Below are 14,473 nucleotides of genomic sequence, written 5' to 3'. Positions count from 1 at the left end.
TATCTTTGGCTTAAGAAGTTGCTTCGTTCAACCTTTGAGGCTCAAATGTTTTCACTAGAAATAAATGCCATAGTATCTGAGCCTGAAGGACAGTATAAACAACCATTTTTCTTTGAAGAAAAAAAAAAAAAAAAAAAAAAAAGCAAAAAATCCATCCTCCCCTTGCAGCAGCCCCCACAGCGCGGTGGTGAACCAAGCGGTGGAATGGGGACAGCCTGGATTTTAAAAAAAAAAAAAAAAAAAAGAGGTTGTTTTCAAACCTTCAGAGCACGGAGACTCAAAAAGCTTCTCCACCTCCTGAGTTCTCAGTTCTCCATGCTACCAAACCTGCAGCTTTTGCCTTCCAAAACTGTTTGGTGAAGTCCACCAGGGCTTGAGAAAGTCTCTTTCTTGAGCATTGTTTCCACTACAGGTAGGCCAAAGGCTTATTTTCTCCAATACTAAAAGAAAAAAAAATAAAAAACAACATAGCACAGCATTTATTCAAACTGATTTACTCTTGAAGTACAGAAGTTATGCATTAATTGAACTCTATGGTTAAAAGCACGGAGAAATGCTTGAAGACAGGCAATTTTCACAACCCTTCAGGAAAGCAAACAGCTTGGAAGCCAACTCCATCTGCCTTTTGACAAATGGTTTCATCCAATCTACACAATCCTGCTGGTAAATGTTCCCTATTTTATTTTGGCACCCAATAGGAGGAACACACAAGCCCTGTCCTGAGGGAAAGGAACCAAAGGAACCTATATTTTAGGGGGCACACTCCTCGTCCTCCCAAGCTTTCACTTTTATTAATCACAGCTTAACAGGAGCTCAGAATACAACTGACTTGACTTATAAATTTACAAGGGAAATAAAATGTGAAATTAGTCACTTCAACTGGAGATTGTTTCCTTCCTCCGCAGAAATAAATAATGCTGCTAAAATGAAAATCGCTCTCCAGGGAGAAATGGCTCTCCGGTCCTCATTAGTATCAACTAAAATTAGTATGCACTTTTTCTCCTCTTAAGCACCATTGTACCACACCATTACCTTATTCTAAATGCTACATTTATTTACTTTTGAGACAACAGTTTTTTGATGACCATTAAGGAGACAAGTACTACATAAAAATGTCTGTAAAATGTCTGATAAGATAATAGATTAAAGACGCATTAGAGACTAAAGACTTCATAATACAGCTTTGAACTGAACTCAATTTACAATATTGTTACAAAAGAACAATACCAAGCTGATGCCAAAATATCTAGATTGCTTTATCCAAGAGGTTTACTCACTACAGTGACATACAGAATGCTGATACAGAAGTTACTATAATAACCAACCTTATTAAAAGCTCTTAACTGCCGCAGTAGACAGCACAGATTCCTTGCATGCCTATTTTGGAGGCAGTAAGAAAATAAATATCTACCGATAAACAAAAAAACATGCTGAGGAGCATTGAAAATGAGAAATTGTGTGGCATTAGGCCAAAATCTGCTGTGGAAGCATGTGCCATTATACCTGTGTACTGGAGGGTGGTTTGTTTTTTTTTTTTTTAAGACAACTTATGTTACTATTAAGAGCAAGGCCACTGGCAATTCAATGAGCATTATACATGAACAAATTGAAAGCTTCAATTGGCTGTTGTGCAAGATAACCCCTTTACAGAAAATTCAATGATGCATTAATTGTTCATTTGTTCAACGATTTACAGACTCTGTGAAGACTCCAGCAGCACATTCTTAAGACTGCCTCAGACAAAAAGGAAAGATAATGATTTTGACTAATGAAGTACTAAATATCATTAAAAAGTGTCCTACCTCACTTGTAACATAAAGAGAATAGACATTAATTACGTTTAATTTTGATGGATTTTTTTTCTAGGTTTAAAAAAATATAAATAGACCATAGATTCTCAAGACTTGTCAACTGCTTATTAATTTGTGACTACTCTTTTTGTGTCCTCCTCACATTTACAAGCATCCAATATTCTTGCAGGGGGAAGTCTGCAAGTGTAATTACTTACAGAACACGAATGGCGGCAATAATGTGAACTCCAAAACTAGCAGAAGTATCCAACATCACATGGAGCCCAAAGATGCCTTAAGCATTTAAAGCAAACCAGTACTGTCTTCATTTTAGACATCTGGAGCAGAAAGGAAAGCTAAAAGCACAAAGGTAGCAAACTCCACAGCAGCACATGAGGAGAGTTCAAGGCCTTGGGAAAAACAGCCCAAAAGTCTCTGTGCTGGAGCCCATCATCAGCCAGCTGGAAAGGTAAAAACCCCCCAAAATGAGACAGCTGGATCAGGACTGTGTCACATCTGCTTATCTGGTACGCAAAGTGCAATACATATACTCTGTGGGCTTGTTTTTTAAATCCCAAGGTATAAACGTAAGATGCAGTGGTTGCCTGCTGCTGTACGTGTACGTCAGCCTTTGCTGAGAACACCATTCCCGAAAGATGGAAGCCTGGGGTTCAAATTCTTGGGTACTTTTAAATATTCTGAACAAATCTGTCCTGTGATTTTAAAAGCAGTTGTAAGCGCTGAAGAAAGGTCAAGCAAGAACAAGTCTGAATGGAAAAAGAAAAGGTCACCTAAATCAAACCCGTAAATTCTGACTTACTAATACAGCTTCACAAATGCAATAACAATTATCTGGGAGAGTCTGGCAGTCACCTAAAACCAATGAAGTAAAAAGACATGTCTTTTAAGAAGTGACTGTCAGTATGTGATTAAAAGAAAGGTCTACACACATATTGGATGCATTTAAAATTTATCTTGAATCTTTCTAATGGATTTAATTTTTTTTTAACCTCAAGGTAGATGCTAGGCAATTTTCACTTTGTCTTATGAAATTACTGTCCTCCATCCTATGATCTAAGTAATCCATAATGAATGACAACAAATTTTGCAACATTTTCATGTAATCACACTCCTTTTTTTTTTCACATCACGTAAAAGATCATGTTTATTAAATAGATATGCAGATGGAAATGACATTTTTGCTTCTTACTCTGCACTATAGTTCCAGTTCTTCAACATAAAAATTAAATTTGCAGGAAACAACAGATTAGTTGAAAGACCTTTAGCAAAACTGATAGCCATAAAAATAGTTCTCAGTTTCTATCAGAAGTTGATCAGTTTTTTGAAGAAAGAATCAATTAAAAAAAACCTGTGACAATGACTAGTTTTTCAAATGAGATTAATTCTTCCTCTCAATTCTATTTCTTGTCATGAGTCTAATACTTAAGGCAAACAGCGTCATGCCATAAATTCTTGATGAACACAAACTAAAAGTGTCTGATGGCTTTAAGGAAAAAAAAATAGTTAATTAAAAAAATGCTTTTGTGAATAGTTTTATTCAATGTGAACATTCAACATTCTGTTGTCCTACTGTGGCTTGTAGTAGGACAGGACACATACGTGTGATTAGACACCAGAGCAGAGGGGCAGCATCACCTCCCTTGCCCTGCTGGCCATACTTCTTTTGATGCAGTCCAAGATGTGGTTGGCTTTCTGGGCTGTGAGTGCAAAGTGCCAGCTCATGTCCAGCTTTTCATACACCAACACCCCCTAGTCCTTCTCAGCAGGGCTGCTCTCAATCCCTTCATTCCCCAGCCTGTACTGGGGAAGTTCTACTTGTTGCCCTCACCACAGTGCACGACCCTGCGCTTGGCCTTGTGGAACCTCACTCATGAGCTTCAAATAGGCCCAATGTCTGAGCCTGTCCCAGTCCCTCTGGACAGCATCCCATCCCTCAGGCATGTTCAACCACACCACTCAGCTTGGTGTCATGCTCCAACTTGCTGAGAGTGCACTCGATCCCACTGTCCATGTCATTGATGAAGACACTGAACAATACTGGGCCCAGTACAGACTCCTGGCCCCTGGTCTATCCCCTTCTTGCCAGCCCTAATACTGCACATTTTGTTGATCTCCTCCCACATCTCCTTTACCTGGTGATGTAGACATTCCACCACTGCGCACCTCCTGCAAGCAAGAATCCCAATTCCTACTGCAGCGAGAGATCCTAGCTATACCCTACAGCCCCAAACCTGAAAAACTGCATTATCCCTCAGGATCTCCATCTGTGCTGAGGCCTCTGACACAGGGGACAGCTGCTCACGCAGCTGGAGGGGGACCATGTTCTGCGGCACCACATCAACACTGCAGATGATGTGAATACTGCTATGAGAAAAGCTCCTGGCCCCTTCTGTGCCAGCTGCTGTGCCTGTTAATGATCAAAATAACTAGCTGGAATGGCAGTTAAGGAAGTCTAGCAAAGGTAAGAAATAAAGGAAGTTTATCTTCACTCATTTACTTTGGGAATGAAAGCTAAGGAACTTCTGGATCTTTCCCCCAGAATTCCAGCTTTCCAATTTGCAGTTCTTACCCTTGGTAACACAACCAGTTACAACGCACTTAACATGTTTCCTGAGGTGCTTCAAAGAATATTTTAGGACCACTAAGAGCTTGCTCTCCAGTACCTCCAACAAGAGCTGGAGTTGGAAACTGGAAAACATCATAAATGATGAAGTTAAGTCTTGAACTTACCACTTGAAACCTCTCACCTCACTCAGTTTTCACTGACACCACCAACTGTGGAAATATCTCACCTGTGCAAATTTGTGTATCTGCTCCACCACAGCTGCAAAGAGGGCATGGACACTCTCATCAATTAGACTCTGCATATAATGTACAGCTTCTTCATCAGACAGGTCCAAACGAAACTTGTCCTGCACCTGGAACAGGAGCAGAGATGACAAATTAATTCAATTCAACAGTTAAAATATACACTATTCCATCTGAAGTAGGAGACATAATGATTTCAGTTATGGAAGTTTAGTAGAGAATCTCTCTTTTACTTCTAAGTTACAGCAGATTATTGGAAATTTAAATGACATATAAGATAACTATTTTAAACTGTTTCATAAATTTAAATGAGTATTTAAATAAGCTAGAAACAGCCTACTACACCTCACCCCTTCAACTAGTAATTTCAAAGCTCGAAGCCAGAAAGTCAAGAGAAGTACCTGGGCATATGAATTTGAACAGAAATAAAATGCTATGAGAAAATATTAAAATAATCACTAAATAAGAATGAAATGCCACTTGACAAAAAGAACCAAACACACATCTTTGCATATTAAATACAACTTTGGAAGAGTCTGGATAGTCCTAACCATTTTTGAAAGTATGTCACGCTTCCTTATTTTCAGATACCACTGCCTTTCAGAAGCTGTAAGGCAATTAAGTAAAGAATTCAGAATCAGAGGAAGAGGTGAGCAAACCAACCCTGTCAAAACTGACCTTTATGTGACAGGTGAGAATTTAATGAACTTTGATTATATCCACCATTCACGAGCAGTTGGTTGGAGACACTGCTCCCCCTGATACTGATTTTTCTTTTAACAGCAATGTATTTTAAGTATTGTACCAATATTTGCTTAGTACTTGCAATTTGTGTATGAATTAAAAGCTGAAAGCACTATAATTAAGAATACAGCAATAACTTCTATACTATCCTATTTCAGCCTTGGCAAAGCCTTGACCCATGAATATTTACAAAGGCACTATGGATGCCTTTCTGTGAATTCCAACTAATTCCATGGCAATTGTTCAGGACTGCTCCAGATGGCAACGTCTCACAAGCTTTGCTACCACAGACATTCCTTTGGTAATACTCAAAAACCTCTGTACATAGACCTGGCAAGAGCTTAGACAGATCTTCATGGAAAAAAAAAAAAAAAAAAAAGATTCTGCTTTACAGGAGCCAAGTTTTACAGACGTGCCTTATCACTCACAGCATTTATGAGAGGCAGATGCATAAACAAGCATTTTGGATGAGTTCAAATAATCTGATACATGGTACTGAGGAAGTGCTGCAGATACCAAAACATTGTTTTCTAAGTTTTCTGAAGTGCTGGCTGTGCAACAAGTTCTGCATATAGGAATGGCAAGTGTTCAGGTTCTTTCTGAAAAAAACAAAAAATCATCAAATTTTTTGGATAACAATGCTAACTTTAGGTACTCAATTTGGAAAAAAGATTTGTGTTGTTTAAGACCTCCTAAAAGTCCACAATCTGTCTCAGAATAAAGGAGTCTAAGGTGCCAGAGTTCCCTAATCAATCCTGCTCCCAAAATTTTACTGGTCACATTGCAAAGTAGTGCTGACCACAGTATGAAAATTTCCCAGCAAATTCACAGAATGGTTCACATCCTAGGTAAGTTTTTTCAATTATTAATTCCCTATTTAACAATTGTGACTTATTTCCTACCTGAATTTGTCCAATTTCCATCTGAAATAGGTGAGCTCATTAAAAATGTTTACATTAAAGCACTGTCCATCAGAAATCTCTCTCTCAAATGATTTAATCTGCTTCTTAACCTTTGCCAGGATATAACTAAGGAGACTGATTGTAAGACAGAATCAAGTCTTTCCTGAATACTTTCCATGCATTCACTTTTTTTTTTCAGCATTGGCAGAAATGCAAGTCAAATTATTTCAACAATGTTCTTAACAAGGTCATATTTGTGAGATGACACTACCTTCTCTTCCCATTTTGTATTCATTTTATGCACCAACAATGTGATATATGCAACCACCCTTTTTATGGCAGCAAAATATTCTGAGATTTCCATTTAGTACTGCCCTGAATTCTTTTCAAAGGCAACGTATTCTGCAACAGTACCCTTCAGCACTACAATAAAAAGCGTAAGTGAGCTTCCCAAGTATGGAAAGATAACACTGGTTCACTCGGAATACATTAGAACTCTGATGCTGATATGCTTGAAGTAAGCGTAAGTTGAGTTTTTCTGCAACTTCCCCTCAGAAATAAATTTGATAAATATGAAAGAATGGATTAAGTCAAAAAAGTTCAAACTCTCAAGGGAGCAGGTACCAGGTAGAGATTGAGAAGGTATTTCGGGCTAATATTATAAAACTTTTATCTTCATAACAAACATGATGAGAAGGAAGTTTGTCTCCCACAGACAGATTAGAAGTTTGACAGCCAAAGAAGCACACAGTAGAATCCACCTGAATTTAATGAACTATTCTCACACTTGCAATTATGCACAAGCTTAAACACCTCCCCAAGTTAGAGAACAGACTTCTATCAGATCTATTTTCAGGCTTATAGAAAAGGTGATGTAATGACAATTCAGCAAAATTGTAACTGCAGTTTTAAAAAAATAATAAATTACTGTAACGCTCTTTTACACAACTCTAGTAATCAAGCACTTCAGCGATCTTTTAATTAAGAACTTCTCAGAAAGTCTTGCTGTTAGTGATGCTAAGACGCAGCTTCCTTCTACGGAATTAACAACTATTTAAACCCACTTCCCACCTTCCCCAGGAACAGACTGGCACACTGATACACGTAGAAAGCATTTTGCCCCCAGTTAGACCTTAAAATCATTTTGAAATTAACAGCAGGATCAAATGCTGCCGAGTACTAGATCTTTGCATGAAAGTTTTTCAGCCCTGCAATTAAAACTGACTGCTGCAGTCTAGCCGAGAAGAGAGACAGCAAGATGACAAATTACCTCTTGAACTATAATGGTAGCAACCACAAGAACATACACTGACGTGTGGCTCTTGTAACAAAACCAATAGTAATTCTTACTTGAAATCTCTGAGTTCCAAAGTAAACCATGTGTTCTGAAAGCCAACAGTTTCTCACAGAGGAGGCACAATTTGGAAGAGATGAGTGAAAAAAAAAAGAGTAAACAGGGTTCATGCTCTGATGAGTTATACAATTATCTCATTCTACACACTTAATAGCCAACACAAAGGCTTCCAAAACATCCCATCTGAATTATTTATTTAGAGTTCTCACCTAATTGTTTTAGTTTAGTCATTAGTATTTCTTAAAGAAAAATGAAAGATACTTGATGAATCTGGTAAACTTTTGCTTTGTTTCCAGAAAGGGAAGTTTTAAACACCACACTGTATGCACACATTGATTTTAAACATCAGGTCTCAACAGCAGAATTTGAATGTTTAAGGATGAAAAGGCTGGATAAAGGACTAGAGAGTCCATGTAAGATACTGACATTCAATTTTAAGGTTTCAAGTTGACCACTTCCTATCCTATCCCCGCACAGTGGATAGTTTAGTAACAAAGTGTAAAAAAAACAGATTCCACAGTTATATGAATCTGCATTACTAGAAATTTTTTTATAGCTCATTTAAATTTGAAGTGTGCTGTAAGAGAGGTACCGTCAGTTATCATGACAGAGCTTTTCTTTTGCAATAGACAAAAATTAAAAGAGGAAGAGGCTATAAACCACGAGGAACAGGGGTTTTTTGGGTTTTGTTGTTTTGTTTTTTTTTTTGTCCTGTGACTCTCATGTATCAAAGGTCTTCACACATTCCATTACTGCTGCCGCATGCAATGAATTTCTCAGTATCTGGAGAGATTGTGGATTAAAGCATCCTCCTTTTTTAATGCAAAGAAAATATACAGCACTTATTTAATTATATTTACATTTGATGTGACATTTCACTAGAAAAAGGAAAGTTATCAAGTTAACTGAGAGTGAAAGCATAACTTCTAGCAGAATAATAGGCAGTGTTAATTGCTGGTAAAGTCACACTTCATTTTTGCTTGAAGTGTCTTCGAGAAGAGCTAAAAAACCTATTGTTTTGAAAATGGTATCAAACAAGTTGTATGAAGTCAATTCTAAAGAAAACTCCCAGTCAGGCCCACAGAGCTGTGTACAGTATAAAAATCAGGACAGCAATAAAGACAAAATTAAATACTCAAGATAACCCTAATTATCATACTAAAAAATTGCAGTTAAAGGTCTGAGGTAATGGCAGACCTATGCCTTCATTCAGTTGAATGAATCTCCAAGTTTTTCCTTCTCCTTTCTCTTATTTTGTATTTTTAGAAGTGTGACAGGCTTAGGGTTGGGTGATGGTACCCAAACCCAGCTGGGAATAATGCTAGTGCAGTAAGTGCACCTCCTTGCAAAGTTTCATGACTTTCACTTACCCTTTTCACTCCTTAACGACAAGATTGCTCTTTCCCTCTCACCAAAGAGTGCATTTGTATGGATTGCTGTTGTTTGTTTTTTTTTTTTTGTCCACAAGTTCAACATACCGTACAGTATAGATCATAGTTATCCTTGTATTACCCAAAATAGATTAGGTACTTAGGCTCAAGGTTAAGACAAATCTTTTAGAAATTCTTAGAAAGCTTTTTTAAACCTCAGGGTAGTATCCAAATCCATACCTGATGAAAATTTGTGGCTATGTTTTTCATAATTACTGAAGTAGGTAGTAATACATTTTGAGGTAACATACCACACAAACATGAGAACCCCTTCTCAACCCTGCTTAGCTGCTGGACTAACTGCAAACCAGCCATTCTGAAGACTGGAGGCTGCTCTAAGATTTATTCTTCCAGCAACATTAAGCAGCACTGCTAGTGTTTTCTATGATTACTAGCTAAATAATTTTACCAGTCTAATATGAGATTCCTCATTGCAAAGTCAGCTACTTAAATTTAAAAGAAATTTCTGTGTCCTTTTATCTTGGGTCATAATACACATTGGATATAAGCATCCTGACTACTACTATAACCTCAGATAAAAATCAGCGATAGCCAAAAAAATAAAACAACAATATTTAGTGAGGTTTTCAACACTATTTTTTTTGTTTTGTAATTTTTTTTTGCTTTGTAATTGTTACTAAGTCAGCATCCAATATTCATGTAGCAGAATTTGGCACTAAATTTTTGGCTTAACACTTACCACATTTCATTTTTTCAGCAAAAGACTTTCTTGCTTTCCCTGTTGCTTGCAGACCAAACAACTCCCACTACAAACTATTCAGATGCTCTAGTTGCATGAACAATTTCATCTGAAATACTGTTCCGACAATAGCTTTTGTTTTCAAGGCTTTGATTTGAACAAACTGCAGTTTCTAAACAAGCCTGTGTAGGCTTCTGTAATTTTTTATTATTTTTCTTTTTTTTACATATAAGCCAGTAAAGACACTAGTGAACATCTCTAAATCGAACTTGCATGAAAATCAGGGTTTCAGCTGCTGCAGTATGCAGAGATGATATTGTTCCAGCTAGGAATTTCATCGTATTAGCCAAAACCTTATAATCAAACAGGCAGCATGATATAAAGCAACACAAGCACAGAAGCGTTCTCACACTTGGTTCATGTTGTGATGTTTATTCCATCTTTTCTTTTTTTTTTTAGTTTGAAGTGAATTAATATACATGCAAAATCAACAGTCTAGAAACAGAAAAGCTGAGTGTGCAGCTGCAGCATCATTACCCAAATGGACAGGAAGATAAATGTCTGCCTAGGCAAAATAAGCCGCATGTCAATGTGACACTTTTACAAAGAATAAACCTCCCCAGAGCAGCAAGCAAATATAAATACTGAAACAAACAGACTCTAACCAAGCAAAACTGAGGTTGTTTTTTTTTTCTCCTATAAAAGAAAATTTTCTCTTGGCATTAATAAATCTCAGAAATGTTTCCTAGCTCTACTTTTTGACTTGTATTTTCAGTCAGGTGAAAAGGGACAGATACCCACTGCCTAAAAAGGCATGTCAAGCAACAAATTAGAAGTCCTTTCCATTTCACTGACTTGTGAACTCAACTCTAATTAGGCATTGACTAACTCCAGGGGAGGACAGAGGAGGGAGAAAGAGTACAAGGGAGTTTTGCTACAACCCAGACGAAGAAAGTGGCAAAAACAGCTCAGGCTTAGAAACAAGCTGGCTCAGAAACTCTTTCTGTACCTCAAGTCACATCATATCTCTGCTTCAGCTTTTAAACCTGCAGAACAAAAATCATTTCACTTTGGTATGTTTAATGTAAAAGGAACAAAACACACCTGCTCTCTCTTCTTGCTAGCTTCCAAACAATTATACTCCTCATTTTCTGTTAGCAAGGGGGCTGAGACGTTTGCATAGAGCTGGAAACACAGAGGGTGCTCTCAGTGCCACACTCTGTGGGGGGAAAATTCTCCACTCTCCTGAACGGCTTGAATTTTGCCTTTCCTGCTTATAGGGGGCTACTGTCACGGACAGCAGTTACCTACTGCTTGCTGGAGGCCAAGTATTTGTGCTGTCCATGTGCACAATACCCTCGCCTCTCAATGAAACAGTTGTAGCGTCTTTGCAGCACCTTCTTTAATCAATGGGCATCTGAACACACAGCTCAGTCAATTAGGACACTGTCCTTTAATGCCTGCCGAGTTCTTTGTGCGCCAATGAATCACTGGTCCCTGATGTTTTCTAATTTAAAGGTCAAATTTGCTATGAAGGACAGATAGAAACCATCTGGCTTTCCTGTGGAAAAAATCAAAAGCTTTTTTGTTAGGTGACAATGCTGAATACATTAGCTACTTCTGAAGAGTGATGGCCTACCTCTTCCTTACGCAAAACTGGCTATATAATTGACTCCAGATTTTAGTCATTACTACTTAAATTTATAGGACTGGCTAATTTAAAAAAGCCCAACAATTAGCAATTAGTGCTGCAGCTGTACTGGAAATAAAAAAGCAAGTAGCAAAGGCAGGAACAAAAAAAGGGGGGGGGGGCAGGCAGAACTTCATTTTATTATCAGTTCTGCTTTGACAAGTCATCATAAAGAGATTTCAGCCCAGCTCTTTTCCTGAAAACTGTGACGTGGAAAAGAATAAGTGAAGAATCGGAAATTTCAAGGTAGTTACCTCAGCTGCCACAGAAAGGGAGAGGCAAACCAGAGAGTATCTTCTGCTAGTTTTAGACTTAACTTCATTTTGTGTCATATTTTGAGCCAAAGCACGTTTTCAGAAAAGCCTAGATCAGAGGTTGGCAGTACAAGAAGGTGTCATGAATCATAAGGTGAAGCGCACTGGACTGACGGTTTTCTTTATAAATAGTATGGAGAGAACAAAAGGAGATGAAAGGATCAAAAAGAACTAATTTCAAGCTCTGCAGCTTTTTCTTGGCCAAATACTGACAAACATTTTCCTGTTAAACAAAACACCAAGAACACGAAGAGGGTTCCTATAGTTTAAAGGATGGGGACAATTTTCCTATTTGGTAATCGTCATTTTCTGGGTTTTTCTATGGGCAAAAGTAGTGATTGAAACCAGAGAAAGGGAAGTGAGTCACTAAAACAAGATAGTAGGCAATTTTTCTAGTGATACTGGGTATACATGCTGAAGGTGGACAGCTGACTGAAAAACATTTTGCATACACTCTCAAAGGATAGTTTTGAAACTTCAAAAAGCTTTTTTTGTTTTCAGGCCAACATTAACTCATATGCAGTCCAATTTTACCTGTCAGAATGCGTCATTAAGGTCAGCACTGATTTAATTTCTGAAAACAACTGTTATGCAAAGCAAGTAAGAAGGTACTGCCAAATTTTGGGTATGTTCTAAATCTGCATCTCCAGTTAAAGTCATTGGGAGTGTCCGGTTCTTTTCAAGCTAATGGGAAGAAAATATCCACATTGTCATCTTTCTCCGATAAGTAAAATCGGTTTGTGTAGAGCTTGTTCTCTTTTGAACATGAAGAATGTGATAGTACCTTCAGAGATGACAGGAACAGAACACCCAGCTCTGTTTACACCATCCTGTGCAATAAACCCTGTCAAACAGGTGTAATCTATACTTATTTTACAGAAAGTTGTACATGACATAAGCTGCTGTTTCACTTTTGCCTTGACTCAATACATATTTCTCCCAAGACATTTCACACTATTGGACAGAAACGACACCCAGACACTATCCTTTCAGTTAGATTTTAAGCTTGATTATACAATTACATTCTGCCAGTTAGTTCCTTGGGATGGGGGATGTCACGTTACTGGAAAGTAGATGATACCTGGGAAAAAACAGTTACCAACTATAAAGATCCTGTCCTCCTGCCTTCCTTTCTAATCCTTATCTTAGTAATAATATTCCTTCAAGAGTGCCTTCTGCACTTAGATTTTTCTAAAAAGTCTCATTCAACATACCAGCCTGAAATTATTTTTTAAAAATATTTAAAAATCACAATTCAAATCATCCAATGCCTCACTGAAGAGGACATGTTCCACATAATACCTTCTTTTATGATTTTACTTTGTTATCTGATTTGTCTGATTATGAGTGTCAGAATATTACTGACTTCCAACCACCTTTTCAGTCTAACTAGTGAGCAGCCTGTCATAATAAAAATATATATCACAGGAAGTGTCAAAGGAGACCACAAGAAATCAAGTCACACAAAATGACAGTAGGCATCTTTATTCTATTTCATTTTATTCTTGCCATTGTTATCATATGATATATGCTTTTTTTTTTAACTTCGAATATGTGTATGTTACAGAAATTAAACCCTCAATTCTAGCTCTAAAAACTTGGCAAATTACTTCCTGAAAGTTTAGAAAAGGGAAGCACCAAAAATATTTCCAAAGGCAGCTTTACTCCCTAGGATGTTTTTACATCTTGCCGTATTTTTCACCAGTGGGCTGGTACTTCCTGCAATATAAAGTACCTCCCTGCCTATCGGAAGTGAGGAGGATGCATTATGCCATTTTGTGAAGCTAAACATTCAACTGGAACTTGAGCTAACATCTATAACGTCACAATGAGAAATTATAACTATGACCATTCAGGAAAAATCTTTCTTTAGAAGTAATCTTTTGAATAATTCATGCCTACTTGGTAATATCAGTATAGCTGCATCTACTGAAAAATTCCAGTATCAAGGATCTCTATGTGAAACAAATTGTTAATCAAAATAACTGAAGCATAATACTACCTTCAGCAAACATTCCTTTCTTTAAAAGAAGAAAAATTGTTCCCCCCTGTCCCTATGATACAAATTTCCTTGTAGTTTAATCATAAAGTAGTATTGTAATTTACCACCAAATTTAGATAATATCTTAGATCTTGCTACATTTACCTGTCTTGACTTCAGCTGCCTGTGAGACCAGAGCCTCACTGGCTCACCAGACCCCTAAAGCACAAATGAGGGCTCTACAAAACAGAGAATGAGTATTACTACAACCCCAACTAGGAAAACGACTGCTATGGACTTTCACCTACACTACTACACAGGATACCTTCTTAGATGCAGAAACATTTGTAAATCTCCACCTTTGTCTTCCATGAAAGTGATATTGCAGTTGAAATAGCGATTGACTGGATGTACACATAAAAGGTAATTTAATTTTACAGGTCAGTCCAAAATGGATTTTTACCTAATTTGAGTCTGTTGAAATATATATGGATTTTTTTTTGTTTAAAGCTTTAAGAAAAAAAAATACAAGTCAATCGAGATGCTGAAAGCATTTATTCAATTTTCCTACAACAAGGTACAGTATTATCTTGTTAAATGACTGAACAAACTTGCCTCTCAGCCCAAGAGATGCACGACACCTTGTTCTTTTTTTTTCATTAGTACTAACAGAGCTCATAACTGACCTGACACAGGCTAATCGACATTTAATATCCAAAATAGGTTTTCTAACACCTTA

The 14,473-nt window shown here is 37.4% G+C and overlaps 1 protein-coding gene across 2 annotated transcripts in view; it reads right to left on the bottom strand.

Annotated features, from left to right (window-relative positions):
• Positions 1-245: 245 nt before the first annotated feature.
• PIK3C3 (phosphatidylinositol 3-kinase catalytic subunit type 3) overlaps positions 246-14,473 on the bottom strand; it is a 68,938-nt gene continuing 54,710 nt past the window's right edge. For both annotated transcript variants that reach the window (XM_014949404.1, XM_014949405.1), the window contains 2 exons: positions 4,604-4,729; positions 246-440 (listed from right to left, as the gene is read on the bottom strand). In XM_014949404.1, the coding sequence (XP_014804890.1) occupies positions 426-440; positions 4,604-4,729 (141 nt within the window). In that variant the 3' untranslated portion in view covers positions 246-425. The remainder of the gene's footprint in view (positions 441-4,603; positions 4,730-14,473) is intronic.

This window comes from Calidris pugnax, unplaced genomic scaffold (assembly GCF_001431845.1).
Source record: "Calidris pugnax isolate Ruff unplaced genomic scaffold, ASM143184v1 scaffold144, whole genome shotgun sequence".
Classification (NCBI taxonomy): domain Eukaryota; kingdom Metazoa; phylum Chordata; class Aves; order Charadriiformes; family Scolopacidae; genus Calidris; species Calidris pugnax.
The sequence above is the reverse complement of the archived record's forward strand: the minus strand, read 5'-3'. Positions and strand labels throughout refer to the sequence as shown.